Here is a 24,375-nt window from a genome sequence, read left to right on the forward strand (position 1 = left end):
AGTGGCGGAATCTAAAACAAAAATCCAGAAAATCACATTGTATGATTTGAAGTAATTTATTTGCATTTTATTGCATGACATAAGTATTTGATACATCAGAAAAGCAGAACTCCTCCATACAGACCTTTTCCACATCCTTCAGGTTTCGGGGCTGTCTCTGGGCAATAGGGACTTTCAGCTCCCTCCAAAGATTTTCTATTGGGTTCAGGTCTGGAGATTGACTAGGCCACTACAGGACCTTGAGATGCTTCTTACGGAGCCACTCCTTAGTTGCCCTGGCTGTGTGTTTCGGGTCGTTGTCATGCTGGAAGACCCAGCCACGACCCATCTTCAATGCTCTTACTGAGGGAAGGAGGTTGATAGCCAAGATCTCGCGATACATGGCCCCATCCATCCTCCCCTCAATACGGTGCAGTCGTCCTATACCCTTTGAAGAAAAGCATCCCCAAAGAATGATATTTCCACCTCCATGGTTCACGGTTGGGATGGTGATCTTGGGGTTGTACTCATCCTTCTTCTTCCTCCAAACACGGCGAGTGGAGTTTAGACCAAAAAGCTCTATTTTTGTCTCATCAGACCACATGACCTTCTCCCATTCCACCTCTGGATCATACAGATGGTCATTGGCAAACTTCAGACAGGCCTGGACATGTGCTGGATTGAGCAGGGGGACCTTGCGTGCGCTGCAGGATTTTAATCCATGACGCGTAGTGTGTTACTAATGGTCTTCTTTGAGACTGTGGTCCCAGCTCTCTTCAGGTCATTGACCAGGTCCTGCCGTGTAGTTCTGGGCTGATCCCTCACCTTCCTCATAATCATTGATGCCCCACAAGGTGAGATCTTGCATGGAGCCCCAGACCAAGGGAGATTGACCATCATCTTGAACTTCTTCCATTTTCTAATAATTTTGCCAACAGTTGTTGCCTTCTCACCAAGCTGCTTGCCTATTGTCCTGTAGCCCATCCCAATCTTGTGCAGGTCTACAATTTGATCCCTGATGTCCTTACACAGCTCTCTGGTCTTGGCCATTGTGGAGAGGTTGGAATCTGTTTGATTGAGTGTGTGGACAGGTGTCTTTTATACTGGTAACTCATGTCATGCAATAAAATGCAAGTTAATTATTTTAAAATCATACAATGTGATTTTCTGGATTTTTGTTCCGTCTCTCACATATGAAGTGTACCTATGATAGAAATTACAGACCTCTATATGCTTTGTAAGTAGGAAAACCTGCAGAATCGGCAGTGTATCAAATACTTGTTCTCCCCACTGTATATATTATATGTATATATATATATATATATATATGTATATATATATATATATATATATATATATATATATATATATATATATATATATATATATATATATATATATATATATATATATATATATATATATATATATTAAATAACTATGGCTTTGAGTCGGTCCCCTGCTGCTAGCCCATAGTTTATCACATAACAAAATGTACTCGCATTATCGAAGAAAATCTGAAGAATTTACATTTTGGTAGTTCTTAATTATGACTCAAAAACATGAACGCTTAAAACATAGGGATATTTCAATATGCACTGCAGTGTAGCGACACTTAAACGATCATGAAAATGATGGCAGGTTTCTCTGGCATCCGTCCTGATTTGCTCTAATAAACACAAATAAAATGTGTTATCCTGAATAGCACAGCTTTTTCTTTAGGGTCCTTGTGCAATTCTCTTTCAGGTCTGCTCATTAACAAATGAAGCTACCATGACTGTAGAGTAAGTGTAGAGTAGCCTTGTGGGTGTTATTTAATGTGTGTGTCTGCTGTATTGGAAAGGGAATATCTTAATTTCCTGGTTCTAACTTGTCTCCAGTGTGTTTTGAGAAGACGACTAAGAGAGGGAAAAGAGGAAGCGAGGACTAGGCAACTCAAATTCTTCCTGTGTGTCTTCTCTCACCAATTGGTTTCATCTTAATTGATTTTCTCAAGTGTTGCCAGCTGCAGGCCTATTCCTAACCATCATCTGTGCCAACGTCATGACAACCATTTCCTAAACTCAGTTTTGGACAATATTGAATCAGACTGTTTAAACTTTGTTGTCATGTTCAAACTTGACTACAAAGTTTTAACTGATTCCTATCAGTGACACATATGTCACTTTAAAACAGAGGAGTTGTTTTTCTGGTTAAGTTGCTCTTTAAGAGAGGTCCAATATAGGTCTAGAGCAAATCATGCACTAAAAAGAGACATTGGCTACTCTTGACGGTTATTCTTGTTTACTATGGAGCGCACAATTTACCTTGTTTATAATATATAAATTATGAGTGTGTTTCAACATAACATATAATAAGTAGCAGGAAAACGCGTTATGCTGTTTATAGTACAAGTTCTGCTATTGAAGATTTGCCTATTGATATACAGTGTTCAAATCTTGCTTTAAAGCTATACTGACTTGGGTTAATGGTGTACTGACATTACAATCAGGCCAACTGCTCTTGCTATAGTCAAGGGAGCAGTCAGAGAAGATTGGCCTATTTAAACCATACAGAGTTCCTCTCAAACCTTGCTGACTTTAATCACATGCCAAAATACGCCATGGCCATTGGTCTGTATAGTTGGTTGTGTCACACTTTTTGTCACACTTTTTGTATAGTTGGTAATGTCACACACATAATTGTGTCGTACAGAGGCAGTTTCCTGTTTCAACCTGATAGTCTTACTGTAACGTGCAGAGGTAGGGAACTCTGGTCCTGGAGGGCAGGAACACTTTTGTTATTCATCAGTATGGGAACTCCTTCACAAGATACTGGGTCCATGTTCATCTTCTTCAGCATCTGTAAAGTCTGATCATTGGCTATGAACCCGCTATGAACTGGCTGTGAATGGAAAAAAAACAGATTTGGAGTGTGAAACGCCGCAAACGGCATTCACCACTTGAGCATTTTCTCACAAAATTATACACGTGTGTCATCGGCAGGTGTCCGTCAAAAGTCCGGCATGACTCTTCCATTTCAGTGAGTTTTCTACTCATACAATTCCATGCCTCTGCCACACGGGGCCCACTGCAACTGCCCCTGCAATGCAAACAAAGACCTGGTGAAATGCAGGTCCTCTCTGGTGGGAACGTCGTCATGTTTCAGTGCCCCGGAGCTTCATTCATTTTGAATGGAACATTTGTCTGCGTTTGCCTGATTACGGCAGGGGCTTATGGTACCCGGGCAAAAGCCCAGAGGCCAAGCCTGCATCGGCCCAGAGAAGCTGAGAAATATGTATATTTCTGTCCTGCAACATGCAGCTGGTAGTGTTTCAGGCACACCATTTTGAGGCTTAAATGCAGTTAGAGTGAGGTATAAGCCTAGGTGTTGCAAATACTGTGTCCAAAGTAAGACCTTTTCCTTTTCATGTTAGTGTAACTGCAGCTGAAGTTGGTGAGTGGAAAGTATTCAGGGAATGACATTTAAATTAAACAAGAACTGTTGTTTGCAGCTGAAATCTGCCAAATTTCATAAAACTCAAATGTTTGGGACGTCGGAGCCGCAGTTAGCGCTACTCAGCAAGATCCAGTCTTAACTGCAGCTAGGGTGCAGTATAACTGCAGTATGATGAAATTCTAATATGGCATTTCTACTGCAGTTTTAAAGCCATAGATACAACCTACACTGTAAAATGATGTCTACAAGCTATGCTAGTGATGTAGCCTGATGCGGAAATGCTTCAAGCTATGTTGAAAAAAAGGGCAGGTTACTGTCAACTGACTAATCTACCAGTCAACCAAAGAAATGTATTTTATAAAACCCTTTTTACTTCAGCAGTTGCCACAGCATGCTAATATAAATACCCAGGCTTAAACCCCAAGGAGCAAGTCATTTTAGGAAGTAGATACATGGGGGGGGGGGGGGGGGTCAATTATCTTCTGGCTGTCAAAAATACATCAATGTATTTGCACATTCATAACACCCACAAGTCTAAAAATTCAACTGGGTTGTGTCTTAAGCCAGAATCCAGCAGCTGCATGCATAACCCGGGTGGACTTGGACAGGGACAACCAGGTGGGCAGTGAAAGCAAGAGTCATGCAGAAACTACATCTGCAACACAACCAGGTGGGCAGTGAAAGCAAGAGTCATGCAGAAACTACATCTGCAACACAACCAGGTGGGCAGTGAAAGCCAGAGTCATGCAGAAACTACATCTGCAACACAACCAGGTGGGCAGTGAAAGCAAGAGTCATGCAGAAACTACATCTGCAACACAACCAGGTGGGCAGTGAAAGCCAGAGTCATGCAGAAACTACATCTGCAACACAACCAGGTGGGCAGTGAAAGCAAGAGTCATGCAGAAACTACATCTGCAACACAACCAGGTGGACTTGGACAGGGACAACCAGGAGTTGTAAAGCCAGGTAGTCCTGATGCGTGGTCCAGGGGCGCAGGTCCTAAGATTTAACAGGACACCAGAGAAATTATAGGGAGCATTCCTGGATACTAGGATAACTCAGCATATTATTCAAACGGGCCCTAATCCCCTGTCACACAAAGTAATACAATGTTATAAATGGGCACTGAGACAAATCCCATTGCATATTAAATAAAAACGTAATAACGATTTAATGTTTTTTATAGTTCAGTCAGTCAATTGAGATTTTGCCATTTCCATGCTTAATTGTTCACATAACTACTTAAGCATAAACTAAAAAAGTGAAATAGCTGTGGTAATTTTCCCAATTTGTCATAATAAACATGTCCACTGGGATAAGTCATAACAAACAGGGCTTATTTATGATGATGTCCCCAATCATTTACCACTTCCGCCATCCTTACCACACTAGTTTTGTTCCACAAACCCTGCTGTGAACCCAAACGTATTCATGAGACTCTCTCTGTCTGACCGTCAGTGGTCCAACCAGGGCCATGGCTAGGAATCCCGGGCCCCTATAAAGATATATGCCTGGGCCCCCTTACTTATAAATGACATTGACTTTATTATGATCAGTGGGCCCTGCCAAGCCATGGGCCCCATGAATCATATCCACGTTTCCCCTGGGTCCAACCTGTAGCTTTGTATGTGAATCTTGTTCTGGCTCATTTAAGTTGACTAGTAGTGCGCACTTGCTTTAATGCATTATCTTTAAACGTTATAAAATGTGCTAGCTCCTAGTTAATAGATCAATGCATCTGCTACTCATAAATCTATTTTTATATTTATATAGATGTCTTCTCCCCACACATTTGTGAAACACTCAGTGGTGCCATTGTGTGGTGCACTTTGATTGGATGACTTCCTTCAGAATGCATTGCTCGCCTACCCTTTACGAATATTTTTTAAGGTGTACACAGTAATGTCTATGGTGATAAAGAAAACAATATCACAGAAGGCACAATTAGAGTTAATGTCGTTTTAAAAAGAAATCAGATAATGACTTGCAGGGTAAAAACTATGTACAATTTTGAAGGACACTTCTTTGATCTTGTTAACAAGTATTTCCAACACACACCAGTAATAAACACATTCCAACAGGCAGTAACATAGGGAATATAAACGTTTTCCCTTTTGAAATAAGGTGCGATCAATCGATTATTATTGTCAACTGGAAAAATAGAAGGTTACTTAAAACTAAATGGCCTAGGTAAGCCTTTAAACAACATGAGTGTTCCAGATGGAATAGCGTCAAACAATACAGCATATTCTTTGTTCGATTTCAGCCGTCCTGTCATTACACAAAACACTAGGCCCGCGTACGTGAATACGGGTGTCGCCGAATTAACGCGCGATTTGCGACCATTTCAAAATTTAAGGTGGGTCTTCCACCCGACTGGTGTGTGTGTGTCTGGCTAGCCTGGATTTTTTGCTGTGCTACGAAACAAGGCTTGGTACAATCGGTGGTCCCTAATGGAATTCCAAGGTGGGTACAGTAAATCTTAGTAATCCTTTTTTCTCAACGTTAGACACCTAAACGGAGACTATAATATATTGGTAGCAATATGATAACTAACTAGCTAACATTACGAACTACTGTGGTTAGCATTGCCACATGAGTTAGCGAGCTAGTTCAATGTACTACTATATGCAGTAGCGGCTTGAGAGAAAAGGGAATAATTCACAGTACGTTTGGTAATCAACCGTTTCGGTGTTTGCGTTTTGTTTTCAACTTTAGAATCTAATATGCAGATTTGGTCCCCAGTACAGTATTACTACGAAATATGATTTACTTTGCTAGCTAAGCTAACCTACTGGCTAGATCACTCGAAACCCTTGATTAGGTATAACAATTTGGTGACTATAGGCTAGCTAACATACTATAACCGACTATCTAGCTAGTTGACCACTGTCATCAGTTGTTTGCGAAACCAATGCGGTGTTTATTGCTAATCGACTAACTACTGTAGTACTAGTTCGTGACTGGTGAGTAAAGCACAGTTATACAAGTTCGGTAAAAGTACATTAGTTCACTACTAACTGAAGTTGACTACACTATCCAAATAGCTACAGTAGCCATCTGTGTTAGCCTGACATTGATTTTAAGGTCGTGTATACAGAGTTCGGCCAAAGTATCTAACTAGCTAGTTATACACATTGTACCTATGTACTAACACAATGTTTATACATTATTCATTCAATTCACTAACGTTGTCAATTATGTCCAGGCACAGAACCAATGACTTTGGGTTCCCCTACATCACCAAAGCCTGGCCCGGGTGCCCAGTTCCTGCCCGGGTTTCTGATGGGGGATCTGCCAGCACCTGTCACACCCCAGCCTAGATCATTTGGTGTTATGGAAATGAGGTCACCACTTCAAGCAGGTATGGTCTGGCATGTTTGCTTGGGCCTAATGTGAAACTGAAAATAAACTGGAAAAAGATTTTGTTTTGCTCAGCCTTTCTTTATCAGAGAGGTTATATTATAAAAATACTTCATTACTTTACAATCGTTCATATCGAATAATAAACATGGTAATGTCCAGAGAGGCAAGTCATTTTAAGATGACTCCTCATGTCTATGATCTATGCTCAACAAGTTGTATACTTGAAATCACACACAAACCAATCAAGGTGCACAATGAGAAATACTTGAGCTGGTAGAGCTACAGTCCTGGTCCTTATGTTTTCTCTCATGTATTTACCATGCCAGAATGAACACACGCCTGTTAAATGGCTGCAGTGTAAAGCCCTGACAGTGTGATGCACCTAACTTGGTTTAAAACCCCTGCTGATCTCACACGATCAACTGACACTCGTGTGTTGTTATTGGTGGAACTGGATAGGGACTCATTTCAGATTCATTCCAAATGGTCAATGAATTAATGTAACAAATTATTTTAATACAAAGAAAGTATTACAGTGCAGATATCAAAGAGAGAAAGTTCTCCAGAGATTGAAGATGCAGACAGCTGGAAAGGTAAATGCAAGAGAACTTCTTCAAACACTTTCTCTGGTTATATCCTAAAACTCAAATAGTGGGGGTTGGTTAGCTGACCTAAGGAAAACCGAACCCGTCCTGTAGAATCGACCTGGGGCTCTTCCCATGACACAGGGGTGTTATCTCAAGGATCACGCTAGCTATTAAATTAAAATGTCTCTGCGTTCGCTCCTTACAGACACGCGCGTTAACCATCAACATTCCAATGACAGCCTACTAGAACAGAAATGAAGGACATGCGTATACATGTCTATAATGAAGAGTCATTGGATGTGTGACTTGACGTTATTCGGTTCCTTCATTACGACCCCAGTGCTCTCCACTGACCTCTCCGACCCCCCCCGTCAGGTAACTCTCCTCCCCAGCCGGTTGTTCCCACGCCAAAAGACAAGAGCGGCGCCCCTCCTGTTAGGAGCATCTATGATGACCTCTCCAGCCCGGCGATTGGCCTTTCACCTCTGGGTGCACACAAACAGGTTAGTGTTATCATAGTGGACTACGTCTCCCACCTGGCCTCTGAGCAGACCTGCCCCCCCATCCAGAATAACAATGCTTCGGTTAACAACAGGGCATTGCATCCTGTGGCTAGCCGCTAGAGGTACGTGACCTGCATGTGTTGCAAATGCACCTTTGTGTGGGTTTGACGGACCATTGACTGATGTCCTCCCCATCTGGCCTTACTGTCAAGAAGACATCTCAAACCCTCTGCCTTGCAAACCTGACTGCCTGGTCTGATGTGAGGCTGACTGATGATATTTCATGCAGGGATCTTGCTTTGCACTCATGACACACCTCAATGTAAGACTTTGATTATAGGCCTGGGTGTGTAGATCTGGGCTCTAATTGATACCATGTTGTGGCAGATAAACACTATGAACATGTTCGAAAACGATGCTTTCGATATTTTGGATGGGCAGGTTTTGCTTCCATAACTCGGAATGATTTGAAGAGTACTTACATTTGACTATCCCTAAGTATGTTTTTCAATAATAAAAAAGTGTGTGTGTGTGTGTGTGTGTGTGTGTGTGAATACCAGTATTAGGAGTAACTGTTGTTTTCTCCTCAGCCCTTTTCATTGACTCAAACCCCCCTGTCAGGTTACATGGCAGTCACACCAGGAACAGGTGAGGCTTCTTTCCTTTAAACGTGCCTCTACTGGTTTGTCTCAGATTTCCTCCGGGAGGGAATTCGGGCGTTTGCTAATGTTTTCCTCTCGTCAGCCTCCAGTCTATTCAGTCCTGCCGGCATCGGCCATCCAGCCAAGTCGGTCATGTCTCCTGCCCAGGTGGACCCGTTCTTCACCCAGGGAGAGACCCTGTCTTCTGAGGACCATCTGGACGATACGTGGGTCACTGTGTTTGGGTATGTTTGTCTAGCAGTGACTGCTGTGACGTTGGAGCTGCTCTGTGCCGAGCCCGGAACCAATCAACCGACCGCACGTGCGCATGCGGGGTGTGTTCATTCCAACCATCAAAGTGCTTCAGTGGTGCAAACGAACAGTGATGCAGAGTGCAAACTTTTAGAGACTTGACTGTGTCTTTCCAATAAAAGCTGTTTGTCAGAATGTTCTGCAGCTGAACCTCTTTGTCAGTGTGGATAAATGTGCCTCAGGCACTCATGAAAATGAAGTGTCCTGTGTGTGATCTGTGCCTTAGTGTTACGCTTCATAGGTCCCTTTGCCTAGTGAATGATACTGTTTGTTATGTAGGTTCCCTCCGGCCTCTGCGTCATATATTCTGCTCCAGTTTGCCCAGTACGGAAACATCCTGAAACACGTGGTAAGAATGTTGGCCTCCTGCAAAACGCCAGTGAGTGTTTCTTTGTGTCTTCCTGGGTTTTCATCTGTTTTGTTCCAACTAGATGTCCAACACTGGCAACTGGATGCATATTCAGTATCAGTCTAAACTCCAAGCGAGAAAAGCACTAAGCAAAGACGGGAAGGTTTTCGGCGAGGCTATAATGATTGGTGTTAAACCATGCATTGATAAGGTAAGTCGCTCTGTGTAAATCGGTGACTGGGTTGTACTCCTTTCGTGAATGTTTTTAACTGAAAAGTAAATAGGAATTATGAACAGAAGGGTTTTCTTAGGACTATGTACATTTCACATTTCTTTATATATTCCAGCTAAATATGTTACATTTGTACATACGCAATTACTGTGAAGTTGCTTGTTGTGGTAGATGACTTGTACAGACAAACTACTTCAAGGGATTCTTTGGGATTTTGTGGTTTGTGGTGTTTTTCCTACTTAAGCAGAAGCTCCCCCTGCCCGCCCCCCTCTCTTTCTCTGTCCATCTGTCTCAGAATGTGATGGAGAGCTCCGACCGAGGCCCAGTGTCCTCTGGTCCAGTCTTCACTCCCCCTGTGAGGAACGGGACCCCCAGCCATCAGGGGTCCACACCGCGCTCCTCCATGAGGCCCCTCAGTGCTGCATACAAGGCCTCCAGCAATGACTACCAGGTAGGAACTGGACTGTTCACTATTCAATTCTTTGAAATGAGTTGTGGGGCTTCAACAGAAGCCACTGTTCATGTCATCGAAATGCCTTTATTGTCACGTCGTGTTCATAACCACGTATAGAACAATGTAAACCCTGTTCTGGCAATACTTCTGTTGTCCCTGTGGAAACATATCAGTATGTGGTGCAGTGTGGGAATCCTAACAAATGCCTGAAGGAAATGTAAAGGACGTTACTGTGAAAAAAAATCCTTTGGGAGCAAAATGTCCTTCATGCTAATTACTCCCGGGTGGCCTGATGTGGCCACGCCCCCGAGTTGTTGAGTAAAAGTCAGGTTAAACCTCGTGTTCAATTAACGATTTGTCGTCGGTGTTCTTAAATGTGTTGAATTGCAGGGAAGTAGCTTTGAAAAAAAGTGCTTGAAGTTGGTGGTGATGGACAGTGCAAGAGCAGTACATCGTATAGGACACTAGGGGGTAGCAAACATCTGTTCCCAGGCGCTAGAAGAGGCCCTGCAGGGCAGTTTGTCCACTAGAGCAAAGCAAAGGGACCTGTAGGACCAGATCCTAAATGACAAAGTACATTGTTGCTTCTATATCCTCAATGTCAAAGATTTTGTTAGGTGGATAGATAATTCAGGCAAAGGAGATCATTAACAAGGATATAAATACATTTGGCTACAACGGTTTCTAGAAATGTTAGAGATTTTCGAGAGATGGTTGAAAAATAAAATCTGAGTTAGCACTGCTAGCATAATATCCTTCTGCTTGAAGAATGGTAAAGTTTAGGTAAACCGGTATAGCGTTAGCAGGTTTAGGGTGACGGGACGGTGCTGACCGGTATAGCGTTAGCCGGTTTAGGGTGACAGGACGGTGCTGACCGGTCTCTAAAGCAAGTATAAATTGGGGGGGGGGGGTTAGTTACCCTTTTTTAAATCTCTCTCAAAGTCAAATTTGACATTTTGCAGCCCCATTCATTGGAATATTCTCAAAATACCCACAAAAAAACGTGCACAGATGGGTTGTCTTTCACTTAACTGCGCATTTCATGCTTTGAAAATGTTTAATTATAAGTTGGGTCCTACAAGAAACATGAGCTGATTCACCAACTGTTTTACGTTTGCTTTCAGGTGGTGGCCGACAGACAAACCCCCCGGAAGGACGACAGTTTGGTTTCCAAGGCAATGGAGTATATGTTCGGTTGGTGATATCTGAGGAATGGGCCCGCCTGATGAATGCTTCGCTGATTACACTGAGAGATGACCAGCCTTCTGTCATCACCATATTACAGAGTCAGCGGTTGACTAACAAATGGCACCCTAATCCCTCAGCTGAAGTACTTTTGATCAAATGCACTACATGGGGTAATAGGGTCCCATTTGGGAAGCGTGCAGTGTGACTGATTTTAGAGGCAAGCTGTTCCCATGACGACTATGCACTTTCTCTGGCGGTTGAGTGACCGGGGGCTTGCCTGGACCGGGTACTGTACAGTGTTGGCATCGAATGACGTGTTTCCGCGTTGAAATCAGTGCTGAATGGACAAAGGACACCAGCCCACCAGGCCCACGCTGGATTTCCCAAGTCGCAGCGGTTGTCGTGTTCGGGGGAAATGCGTAGGGAGCTTGGACATGATATGTTTAGGGTGTGAAATGAAGTGTGCACATTGTGTCCCGAAACGCACCCTTTTCTGTATGTAGAGCCCTTTGACAGGGGCCCATCAGTGCGGTCAAAGTGGGCTCACTCTTTAGGGATTAGGACGCCATTTGGATTCAGACACGGCCTCTCTGCAGTACAGTAACCAAACCCGGGCCCTCCTCTGTCAGCTCTAAATCAGGATACGTGGACAACTTGGGCCTTGATGCATTGAAATGGCGCAAGGTCGACTTTGTGTTTTGAGTTTCTTTTTTGAGAGGATACGATTTTTTTAAGAGTTGTTGAAATACCTTTTGTATACTCTGTAGGAAATGTTTATACAAAGAACATGATCGCAAGGCTGTTAGCGTATCAAAATGTATTTTCTTTTTCATCTTTTAAAAATCTATTTAAAATGTGCTGTATTTGTGTTTTGTCCGTTTCTCGGCTTTCATGTACTTACTCTTCTTGTTAAATAAAGCTTGTCAGTTGAATACCAGTTGCGTTTTGGGTTTTAGACCCAGGCAGCATTAAAATCACATTGGGTTCCAAGCTGTACAAGCTTTAAAATCACATTGGGTTCCAAGCTGTACAAGCGTTAAAATCACATTGGGTTCTAAGCTGCACAAGCATTAAAGTCACATTGGGTTCCAAGCTGCACAAGCATTAAAATCACATTGGGTTCCAAGCTGCACAAGCATTAAAATCACACTCGCTATTTATTTTAAGTGACGAGTAAAGAGTGCCTGCTCCATTTGCGGATGTGCCATAAAAACGCTCTTTACTCTGGCATTGGCGTTGTGCAGTGTTTCCCTCGCTGTAAACGCGTGACATTTGTATTCAAGTCAGCCGTAAGAAGGGGACGTGGACTCCAGCTGGTTCACATTGCTCGCTCACTTCCCACCCAGTTCATGGCTTAGAGGACCTCTAAACAAGATGTGTGGTGCCACTGAAGTTGTAACGGCGCCCACCATTATACGTTCAGCAACACTACCTTCAGGTCTCAGTGCTTTATAACCAGCGTCCCAAGCATTGTACTGTCTCCTTCATAGAGTGCTCTGTGTCTAACCAAAGCATGAGGCTCGGATCAAAGGTAATGCGGTATGTAGGAGAAGAGGGTGCTGTTTTGCGGGGGGGGGGGGGGTTGTCTGTACTGGAAGGTTGTCAGGTTGAGGCCAGAGGAGTTTTCTCGGCTTCAGTCTGAGTTGGAACAGACGTGTTGAAGGTGACACTGATCTGTTGCTCTCTGGAGGCGCAGGCTTTCCATCCCTCCCTTTTCTCTTTGTCTCATCCCTCTCACCGCCCTCCCTCCTTTATCTCTCCCACTGAGACTGATTCACCCTCCCTTCATCCCACCATCCCTTTTCATCCCTTTCTCAGCCCCCCCCCCCACTACCCTCCATCTTCCCTCGCCGTCATCCGCTCATTCCCATTCCATCGCTCTCTTCGTTCCTCCAACCCTGCCCCTGGAGACTGATTTGGAGTGCCAGACTTGGTCCAGGTGTGATGTTTAGGGATGTGGTTACCTTGAGGGAATGTTGTAGAGATAATGAATCCTGATCCCTTGTCCACTGTGTTCTACTTCCCCTCTTGGCTGAGGGTGGACTCGGCAACATCCAACCTTGAAACACCTTTTTTTTTTCTTTTACCTCAACATTTAAGATTTAAGGTCAAATAGCCGGTAACATTTTACATAAAGCCTGTTAAAGCCTGTAGGTTTAATGCATTATGATTCAGAGATGTGAAGGGGGCCTTGTGTACTTGCTTCAAACGAGATGACTCAAGGTAGAAAATATATATTTAAATAAAAACACTCCCCTAGGGTTGGTGAAAAATCGCAGAAGGTTATTTTAAGTTACAAAGCGGAGTGTTATTTTTATCATCTACTAGAATCAATAAAGCACATGAATGGGTAATCCCGAGGCAACTGTCACAGTCCTACACAGCAGTTGATGTATTGATCGCGTGGTCTTCAGCGTCTTCGGCTGGCTAACACAGGACCTCTGACATGTATGCAAGTTACAAGGTCAGCCGACCACGGTCATGGGGAACATGCATTGTCATTTTTCGCTTTCTACACAGCATTCGTAGGCCGCTGGTGCAGGGCTCTTCATCATGAGCGTCTCACATTGTCGCCACTAGGTGGCGATATTTCCATTCTCAGCTGTGATCCCCAATCATGGTTGAACATGGCTTAGTCCTCAGTTGTCAACTAGATGCCTTATTATATTTAATGCTTAAGGTCTGTTGTGATGTACGACGCAATGCAGAGTACCTGGATACTTCCCTTAGCCGTGGTACATTGGCCACGAACCTCTAACCCCAGATGTGCCTTACTGCTAATCAACCAGATATTGAAGCAGTTGGAACAGTAAAAAGGAAAAGTTAATAGTAATTGTCTTTATATACAGTCAATTGGTTTAGATTAGGTATCTTTCTTGTCATATCCAAATGTGACTAGATGGCAATATTTCGACATTGAGCCATGATCCCCATTCGTAGTTGGCCAAGATAAGTGTCCACTAGATGGCAATGCTTCCATTATAACCAGTAATGGAAGAGCCTGTGCTGTAGCTCATAGTCATGGCGGTTTCATTTTCTTTATTTTTATTTGCCACTGCGTTCTCACTGTAAGGAAATATTTATTTTATTTACCATTGCATCTTCACTGTGAGGAGATATTGTTCCTATTTACCTCACCGCAAGGATATGTTGTTATTATTTACCAGTGCATCCTCAATTTATCAATATATTGTAATCATTTACCACTGCGTCCTCACTTTATCAATACATTTTTATTATTTACCACTGCGTCCTCACTTTATTGAAATATTGTTATTATTTACCACTGCATCCTCACTTTATTAATATATTGTTATTATTTACCACTGCGTCCTCACTTTATCGAAATATTGTTATTATTTACCACTGCATCCTCACTTCATCTAAATATAGTTATTATTTACCACTACATCCTCACTTTATCAATATATTGTTTTCATTTACCACTGCATCCTTACTTTATCAATATGTTGTTATTATTTACCACTGCATCCTCACTTTATCCAAATATTGTTATTATTTACCACTGCATTCGCTGTGAGGAGATATTGGCTATGTGAAGGACCAGTGCCCCTGTCCTTAATGTTATCTAAAATTAAGATATTCACATCTATCTATATTGCATCCATGTATCCATTGTATCAGTGTTGATGTGCTTGTCTTTATTTAATCTACTGTTTGTCTTTATTGTTATCTGGGTGACCAGATTGTTTCTCTGTGTTTTAAGTCTAAATGAAAGTTGTCTGTCACAGCACTCCTTCTTAAATCGTTAATAATTTAGATTACTGTACGTGAATACTCCTCTGTCTATCTATAGCCAAACTTACTGCCAACTGTTGGTATTTGGTAACTGAATGGGAAAATTAATGAATTTTCTTATCAGCAACACAACCGTCTTTGGACAAGATTGTGATGCAATTTACTGTGTTTGTAAGATGTCCATGTTTCACATTATGTACAAAGACAAACAAAGATCATATCAGGACTCGACCGGGGGGGGGTGATAATGTATGACGTTAGGCTACAGAAAGGTCAACAAGATAAACATTTCTTTGTAATTTTGCACCCACTCTCCTGAGTTTTATAGAGCTGAAGGGTGGGGACGGGTCTTGAACACTGTTCTCCGGCGCGGAGCCACATGTGCAGATTATCGCTGGACTGTGGTTCCCCTCAATTTATTCTTCCAAGGAGGGGTTAATTCCCATATTATACTCCCATGTAAAAAGGACGACATGGAAAATAGAGGGAAATAAAGTCCAAGGCAGTTGGCTAGTTTCAACCTCACCTCTTACAAGTACAGCTTCATACACCCCAGTCTATGATAAAGGAACACGTTTGATCCATCGCTGTGGCACCCAACATTTCACCGAAAAGTTTCTCTATGCAAACAAATATGGAATGGAAAATCTCACGCAGTGCTCAGTAGTATGAAGACCTCACTCAGTGCTCAGTAGTATGAAGACCTCACTCAGTGCTCAGTAGTATGAACACCTCAGTGCTCAGTAGTATGAACACCTCACTCAGTGCTCAGTAGTATGAACACCTCACTCAGTGCTCAGTAGTATGAACACCTCAGTGCTCAGTAGTATGAACACCTCACTCAGTGCTCAGTAGTATGAACACCTCACTCAGTGCTCAGTAGTATGAACACCTCACTCAGTGCTCAGAAGTAGGAACACCTCACTCAGCTTAACTGGGGAAGCTGGCTCCACCACTGTGGCACCAAGGAAGAGAGGAGCTTTGACTGGGCTGAGGGTGAGCTGCCCCCCCTCCGGGACGGACGGACACGAGGCCAGAACGCAGAGCTTGTTTAGGCGTGTCGGTCTGAAGGCTCGACTGAAGGCCGGGGGGGTGGGTGTGGTCGGGGGGGGGGGCATGGAGCGGTGCTCCGTTCCACTCTGCGGTCAAGCCCCGTGTCCTCGTAGTGATGGTGAACTGGAAGCCAGTGGGGTGACGGAAGGAGCCGGGTGACATGGGAGAACCACAATGTCACCCGCTGATGTTTTTACTTAACCTTTAGTCAACCAGGAAGAGACCTTGGAGGCCGGAGACCCGTTCTGTGAGCGGGACCAGGCAAATGGTCCACACAGCCTTTGGACAGCATGCGTCTGGAGAACGGACAGACCAGGGCGCAGTCATCCCTGTGACCAGACACGGACGTCAGCGTCTGCCGTCCATCTCCTTTCATTACGGCTCCTAATTGACAGTGATTGTGCTTTGGGGGTCCGCGGCTCAGGAATATATGAGCACTAATATGTAACAGTCAGGATGCTGGGCCTTGTAAGGGCCTGACTAATCTGGTATGAGAGTAATCACAACGAAATTAAGGGAGGTTTACTGCCTCAATAGTATTAGGGCAGGACCCTATTACCTAGGCTACTACTTCACCAAGGTAATGGCATTTGGAAATACATTAACTTAGGGAGGAAGAAAAACAATGGATTTGATTATCTCTGAGCTGGATGGGAGGAATCGGATTTAAGTGCATGACACACAGACACACACGCACAATGACAGACTCGCACGCAAACAAACACACACCCACACAATGACACACACACACACACAATTGTCGTCAATAACAGAGCTCTCGGAGGGAATGCTTCAGCGACCTGAACTCTGTAATGAGGAAAAGTGAATTAAAGTCTGCGAGAGCCAGTGGGAAAGAAGCAAGAGAAATAAAGAAAAGAAGGGGGGGGTGAGGGAGAGAGAAATGAGGGAGACAGAGAAATAAAGAAAAGGGGGGGGTAAGGGAGAGAGAAATGAGGGAGACAGAGAAATAAAGAAAAGGGGGGGGGTGAGGGAGAGAGAAATGAGGGAGACAGAGAAATAAAGATAAGGGGGGGGGGTGATGGAGAGAGAAATGAGGGAAAAAGACTGAGAGAGTCAAAGGACCACCACTCCTACCCTGCAATTAAATTATCTTTTATTTAGAACACAATGGAATAAGGTTCTGGAGAGAAAAAAAATCAATAATAATACCCCGATCACAATCATCAAGGTCTACTTCTCTGTTGAAATGATTCTCATCAATTCCCTAAAGAGACCACAAGCCTGTGTGAAAGATCAATACAGCTATGGGTCTGCGGTCCCTGAGCTTAATTCATTCAGCAACTCATATCGTGTGTGTGTCTGTGTGAGTGAGTGAGTGTGTGTGTGTGTGTGTTTGTGTCTGTGTGCCTGTGTGTTTGTGTCGTGGGTATCCTAATATTTGAGAGAATCTTCATTTGCAGCGAATCAAATAAGAGAGGCGGCAAGTGCGCGAGGCCCCGCTTCCCTGTTGATTCTGATTGGATCTGGGCTCCGCGGAGGCGGGAGAGGGAGGGGGGAGCGAGGTGAGAGGGGCACCTGCCTGTGTGTTGATAATATGTGTAGAGGTGCTTTCACAGATGGAGGCTGGCGATAAAAGAATCGCTATTTTCCCTCGGCTGTGGCCTGAGAATGTGTGTGTGTGTGTGTGTGTTTGTGTGTGTGCGTGGACGGAGAAGCTGAAGGCCTTCCTGGAACCGCGGGGGAGGAATGGAGGGGGGGGGGGCAGAGGAAAGGGGGAGGGAGGGACGTATCGGAGGTGAGAGTGTGCGATTCACAGCTCCATGGACCTCTGCTCTCCTGTCAGCTCATCTCACCCACCCTGAATGATGGGCAGTGACACCGCTAAGGAAGGAGAGGGCCCACACCCGACACAGACCGCAGGAGGGCTCGACATGCACACACACACACACACACACACACACAGCCGCTGGGTTCACGGGCATGGCGGAGGGGGCCCGCTGGCGACCGCATGTGAACTGAAGCTTGAGAGAAGTAGCAGATTATGTACTGGGCCATGATATGATGAGAACAGGCTGTGAGGGCAGAGTCGCTGGAAATCAACAGCCGCGTCTCTCCCTGTATCTATCTCTCTCTCTCTCTCTCTCTCGCTCACACACACACACACACACACAGATACACACACACACACAGATATACACACACACTCACACCCTGTCGCAGGAAATCAGCAATTGTGTCAGGAAGGATTAAGCCCCAAGGATTGACAGCAGTAGAGGCTACGGAGAGGGTAGTGTGTGTGTGTGTGTGTGTGTGTGTGTAAGACACTGGGTTTGCCAGAGGTTGTGTACATGGGAGCTGAAGAACTTTTCCTTTGCTAAGATTCAGAGTTGCATTAGTCACATTGTGACACATGTTGTTGCAGGTGTAGTGAGAGCGTTGGGTTCCGCCTGGTTCTAAAGGATGGCAGAACCAAATGCAGAGCTTCGGACAGTGACTTTCTGCCCTAGGGGCTTAAACCCCGGTGTCCTGGATACATGTCCAATCATGACCACCTAATCATCCCTGGCCTCCAATTGGCTGTCTAATCGTATCATCCTCCCCTCTTAGGAAAGGAAGTATTATCTACGATAAATGTACACGGTCAATAACTTAAGTTTCTCTGAATGGGAACTTAAGGTAATGCGGCTATGACCTTGAGCTCCATTTGACTTCTTACCTCCCTGCCAGGCAGCCGACGACACCCAAAAGATTGGTGTATTGCACTAGCGGGGCTTATGAAATACACATTTTTTATTTCGGACAAATAACTAAGTCCAGTGCTTTATTTCTCCCTTCACATCCACGGTGTATAGCCCACAACTTATTATCCATTTGTTACTGTTTTCTCTCAATTACAGAGCACGCCGGTGGTGGCTTTCCTCATTCCATTTGACCTTTCCACCAGTGCCTCTTTTTTCTGGGTGTTATTTTAGTGCTCTTTGGTCAGGTTTGGAAGGTCAATACCCATACCTCCAAACGATCAAGACTGTCACTCTCATTAGACCAACCTCTGTCCTTTGGATCTTTCCCGAGCATATTCACCCATTCATTTAATTAAGACTTATTGACAATAGAAGGTGTTTGATCCCCTCTCCCCTTTGACCGCTGTTTGTAAATATTCTGGCTTTACGTTATCCGATACAATACCTACACGTTGATAATTTGTCTCTCGGAACATGCTGAATTCTTTCTAAATGCTAATTCTTCTTTATAATTTTTTTTTTTTTTTACATTGTTTACGTTTATTGTAACTATTTTGTTACAATTATGTTAACATGTGTATGTAACTATTTTGCAAAGCACGATTATGTTCAGTACTGCAGATTTGTTCGCACCGAATGTAATCGCATTTTCCAAAATAGTTACATGTTTACGTAGCTCCTGTGATGCTGCATTGCATGGGCTCGCTGATGGGGCCTTCAGAATACCCCTAAAATGGAACCAATATGTTATTATCGATTATTTAATTTCATCTCTCTGTTTTCATAATTTTCCTTTCAAAACTGGCTGTATATCTATCTGAGTTTATCTGAGTAACTCTGCACCAGTTGTTTGAATGACAGACTCTCCTTCATGAAGAAAATGCAGTTGGTAATCAGGAATTTGTCCGTGCTGTTGTTAGCTAACTGCCTCTGCATTACGGTAAAAGGTTGGTAAGCATGTACTATGTGCTGTATGAATTCAGGCCGTTTTAGCAAGTTGACAACACGAAGGGAAGGAGAGTATTCAGGGCTGGTTCTAGGCATCAGTGGTATCAGTGTGATGTCGCTTAGGGCCCCCAACCGCTAGGGACCACTAGGGACCACTAGGGACCACTAGGGAAGGGGGCCCCAAATCACATTTTTCTTGGTGCCCTGAAAAGGCTAGAACCGGCCCTGAAAGTATTGGCTTTCCACTAAAAGACTAATAGGGTGAGTCAAATAAGGTGTTACTCTTGCATGGCACATAAACACACAAATGACTTGGCTGCTACTGCATTATATCCACCAATTTAGCTTAGGTGCATTGACGAAATCGTTTTTGGTGGGTTGGAAAAGGAAAAACAACAAGGAAAAATGAAGTCTGCAAAAACTTTGCAAATCAAGATAACCATTAATTATTCAAATTGTATTAAATCTTTTCCAGTTGGACCAAGGTACAATACATAAAAATGTCAGTAGGTTATTCAGAAGTCACATCGTTTGACCTTTTTATACTCCTCCTTGTCAAAATATGATGTCTTCTGCTCATGGTATATCCAGGAATACAAACATGAAAATAAGATAGAAAACTACACTGTCATACCAACCATAGTTCTAGGTCCAGGTTAACAGACCTCCAGATCTGACCTACCACTTGTTTCTATTTTGCCCCAAATGGAGGGATAGGAGAGACACAAGCAACTTCACCATGGAGCCATCTGTAGGTGGGCCAAATATAAGACAGGTTGAAGCCTGGCGCCTTCAGTTGTGGCCACAATCACATCTAAGAACAGGGCTTAAGTCTTTGTCTATCCTTGGCGTCCATTAACAGTCTAATGCAATTCAGGCGTCAATTTATTACGCTGGGTTTTGCATATCAGTTCTGCCGGTTTCCAAATAAATCAACAGAATATAATACATACAGAAGCTTATTGGAGTTCATAATGCAATTAATATGTGGGTGCCTTTTTTCTCAGAAACATCTGTCCTACACTGTAGCCATCATCAGTTATGGTCACTTTAGAGTATGAGGATAAATGTTTTGGGCTAAAATGAACCCATATGTTAGCTTGACACAAATTGGAAAAATTAAGCACAAAGAAGGACAAGTATCAAACAGCTGTGTGACTTCTTCTAAAATTGTGCTGGAAAAGAAGAGGCGGGTCTTCCTGGACTTGTGGTAGGACTTGTTCCAGTCCTTGAGTCAATGTCAGGTGCAACTCTTCTATTTACATGCGATACTCTTTACAGACTTCAGCTGACAGATTTGCTCTACAGGCTCTTGACTCAAACGTGTGAATGACCTCGGAGTTGACTGTCGTATTCTTCCTGCCTCTGCTGTACCGCACAGTCACCTGGGTAGTCACGGGCAACGGCTTATGGAGCTTGTAAAATGACGTTTTGTTCCTTCAGTGACTTCAGCTGTCAGTGTGAACTCTGGGTCCAGTTCGGTGGGCCTAAAACCCCTCCGCAATGGTGAGGCAATATCAGCACTCGTCCAAAAAGAAACCCTTGATTATGTTTCGCCGCGACGTGCCCTCGTGAACTCCACCCTGGGTCGTGCTTCTATCAATGCTCCTCCACCACCTCTGTCTCCGCCCACTCGCCTCGCCGCCGCCTCCACTCAGGCCCACGTCACCGCTCTCATTCTCTTGCCGACTGTCCGTAATCCACGGGGCAATTTCCGGAAGCTTTACACGTTGATTGGTTTTCTGGGGGGAAACTAGCAAAATGTCAAATGTCCTTGTGGACTCTGATGCCGTGGAGCTGGTTGTGGTTGGATGTCATGGTCCATGAAATGTCCCATTTCATTTGAAGCATGCCACGTCAAATGGTGTGCTACAACTTCACTTTGTGACCGCGGGTCAAATTGGTTTGTTAGAGTGGGGCGGTACAATAGTGGTTTGAAAATGGGGTGATCTGTCTGTGGTCAATTTAAAACACATTCTTCCTTAATTGTATCAACAGCTCTGTTCCACTCTGAATCTACCCAATTTAAACCAGGTCGTGACTAATAGAAATGAAAAAAAATGTCACTTTCACATTGCTACGGGGATCTTTTGATGTCAAATAAAATCAGTGCATGAATCATTTTCACACTGTCAATTGTGAAATCAGCCGTGACCTGGTTGTCTACTGATCTTAAGATTTAACGAAGTGCAGTGCCAGAGTCACGAGTCGAACACACCCACACACAAACACACACACACACACACAGACAGACACACACAGACAGAGACACACACACACACACACACACTCTTAAATCTTCCTACTCTTAAGGGATGTTAATGAGGCAAACTACCAAACAAAATTAGTCAGAAAAGTCTTCCCCGTTAAAGACCAGTGAGAGAAATGTCAGAGCCTCGCTCTTGATCTCACAAATGTTTTCCTTCCCTCCCCCTTTTATATCTCTCACTACTCTCTAACCCAATCATTCCATCTCTTCCCCCTTCTCATATACCCCCCCCCCCCCCACTGCACACACACACCACCTACCCCTCTTCTCCCTCTCAAACATGTCTTTCTCCGTTCATCTCCCTCTCTGCCACCCCCTCATCTGAGGTCTAAATGACTGCCAGGAAGCGGTGGAGAGCGGCTCCCCCTGACAGCAGCGCCATGGACGGGCGGCGGCGGCAAGCAGAGAAGCGAGAGTCTCCCAACAATGGCACCCTGTCCACACCGCCTTCAGCCAGTACCCTATAGGACGTCGGTGAGGAGCACAGCACTGCGAAGGGAGCAGGATGCCATTTGGGATGCAGGGTGTCATCTCCGCCCTCGTCTTCCGTGGTTAGATGTACTACAGAGCCACAGATGTGTGTTGGAACTGGAGATGTAAGGGGGAAGGCTCAAGGCAACCCATCTCCCATGGGGCTTTTTCCCCACCTGAGTTAAGCGTGCGTGAATGGATCTTGCTTGCGTTTTCATGCCCTTTTTCTCGCTACGCGCTGTGTCCTTGAACTCAGGTAACCCAGCTGGCTATTTTGTTTTGGGGTGGGGTTTTAAGAAATGGAGGCGTGGCTACAGATACACTGGACCGCAACCTAATTTCTTAATAACTCTGGTGCCTTCACACACAATAACACAATGAATGAGGTTGAGAGAAGCTCATGAAATAATGTCCCGAAACATTGTGAGCTCCTTCTAACTGTGAAGGGACACAATAAGGCCTAGTCTGTAGACTGTATGATCAGTTTGCGAAAAGTTCCTGGTTCGATACCCTTGAAATGATAAGGTGTAGTCTTTTGCAAGACCCTTAAAACAAATTGCTCAAACATTAAAGGAAGGCCGTGAGAAAACACAATAAGCCGCTGACCAAACTATCTAACGAGTGAGTTCTGTATTTCGTTATCGTCTCCGTCCCATCACAAAGCCATGTTGGTATTAAGAACACACTTCAGAAGTTTGAGATCAGCAAACTAGTAAATTCACATCTAGAGTGGGAAATGTGAAACGACTTTTACGGCAATTAAAATTCAGGATTTGAATCATCCAGTTTAAATTTACCAACATACAACCCCTACTGGATCATGTTTCAGGCTTCTGTCGACAACGCTGATGAGTTTACCGTATCAATCACTGGCTTCATTACGAAGTGGATCGATGATATTGCCCCCCACCCCCCACCCCACCCACCCCACCCACAATGACCGTGTGTTCATGTCCCAACCAGAAGCCTCATATTAAAAGAAACAACTGAGCTGAAGGGTGGTAGCACATGCTTTTAAGGAGCGGGGCACACATCTGGTTGCTTACAAGAAATCCTTCTGTGATGTTGGAAGTGCCATGAACCTTCAATCCAGGACTTAAACCCGATCCTGGGGGGTGACGGTAGGCAACAACACACCTGCCGTGATGACTTTCAATCACGGTTACTCCTTGGGACAGCTGCTACGTGGTTTCATGTTCATTCTTCGCTACTATTTTATCTTACAGACTTACAGACTTACGGACGTGGTTATGAGGAGGAACTTACAGACGTTGTTGTGAGGAGGGATTTGCCGGCGTTGTTATGAGGAGAGACTTACAGACGTTGTTATGAGGAGGGACTCAGAAACGTTGTTATGAGGAGGAACTTACAAACGTTATGAGGAAGGATTTACAGTAAGTGCATTTTGAATACAACCAGGTGTGAAACCAGATATCCAAATGGACATAACACTACTCTTAGCCACAGATACCGTATGTAAGCTTGAATTATGCATAGTAACAGCATATAAAATACATTATAATATCAGCGTGAAATATAGAGAAAACCATAGACTACAAGAAGACAGGGATAATAAATACTTATGTGCACATTTTCAGGCAGGCTGGAGTATTATTTTTTGTTTCAGAAAATGTGTTGTACCTGTCTTGTTAGGTAAATACTCCTCAATGCTAATGGGTAGCCCTGAAGCCCTTTATATTTCAAAGCTAAATATCCTCAATGTATTCCTCAAACATCAATTTACAGAAGACAGTAAGACCCACTTTCCCTCTCCAATAGCACAAACAGCTTCAGTAGTAGATAAACACTCTTGCTGACTAAACCAAAAATAAAGTCTTATTCTTAATCTGCATTGCTGAGTGTCTTGCTTTTGAAACCCCAACTTAGAAGATATCTCAATGATATAATAACACATTTTTCTGTGTGATGCCACCACATAAAGTTTTCCCCATGAGGTCAAAATACAAAAGTTTTCCCCATGAGGTCAAAATATAAATGTTTCCCCATGATGTCACCATTAAAAATATTATCTCCATGATGTCACACTATAAATTCTGACAAATGAGAACTGGGTACACAACTCAGACGATTGCCCTGTGAATTGGGGCAGTGGAGCAGCCC

General features: G+C 43.8%; 1 protein-coding gene across 1 annotated transcript; it reads left to right on the forward strand.

Moving 5' to 3' along the window:
- The first annotated feature begins 5,752 nt into the window (after nt 1–5,752).
- nup35 (nucleoporin 35) lies at nt 5,753–11,930 on the forward strand. Its single transcript, XM_010899342.4, has 9 exons — nt 5,753–5,886; nt 6,629–6,784; nt 7,749–7,876; nt 8,467–8,524; nt 8,621–8,762; nt 9,109–9,178; nt 9,261–9,389; nt 9,706–9,861; nt 10,989–11,930. The coding sequence occupies exons 1-9, from the start codon at nt 5,874–5,876 to the stop codon at nt 11,064–11,066; spliced, it is 930 nt and encodes a 309-aa protein (XP_010897644.1). The 5' UTR covers nt 5,753–5,873; the 3' UTR covers nt 11,067–11,930.
- The last annotated feature ends 12,445 nt before the right edge of the window (nt 11,931–24,375 follow it).

This window comes from Esox lucius, chromosome 20 (genome assembly GCF_011004845.1).
Source record: "Esox lucius isolate fEsoLuc1 chromosome 20, fEsoLuc1.pri, whole genome shotgun sequence".
Lineage (NCBI taxonomy): Eukaryota > Metazoa > Chordata > Actinopteri > Esociformes > Esocidae > Esox > Esox lucius.

What these genes read in the sequence shown, in the direction of transcription:
- nup35 (XM_010899342.4), top strand. An exon ending in CTCTGGGTGCACACAAACAG is followed by an intron (nt 7,877 to 8,466) that starts GTTAGTGTTATC and finishes TTTTCTCCTCAG; the next exon opens with CCCTTTTCATTGACTCAAAC. An exon ending in TTAAACCATGCATTGATAAG is followed by an intron (nt 9,390 to 9,705) that starts GTAAGTCGCTCT and finishes CATCTGTCTCAG; the next exon opens with AATGTGATGGAGAGCTCCGA.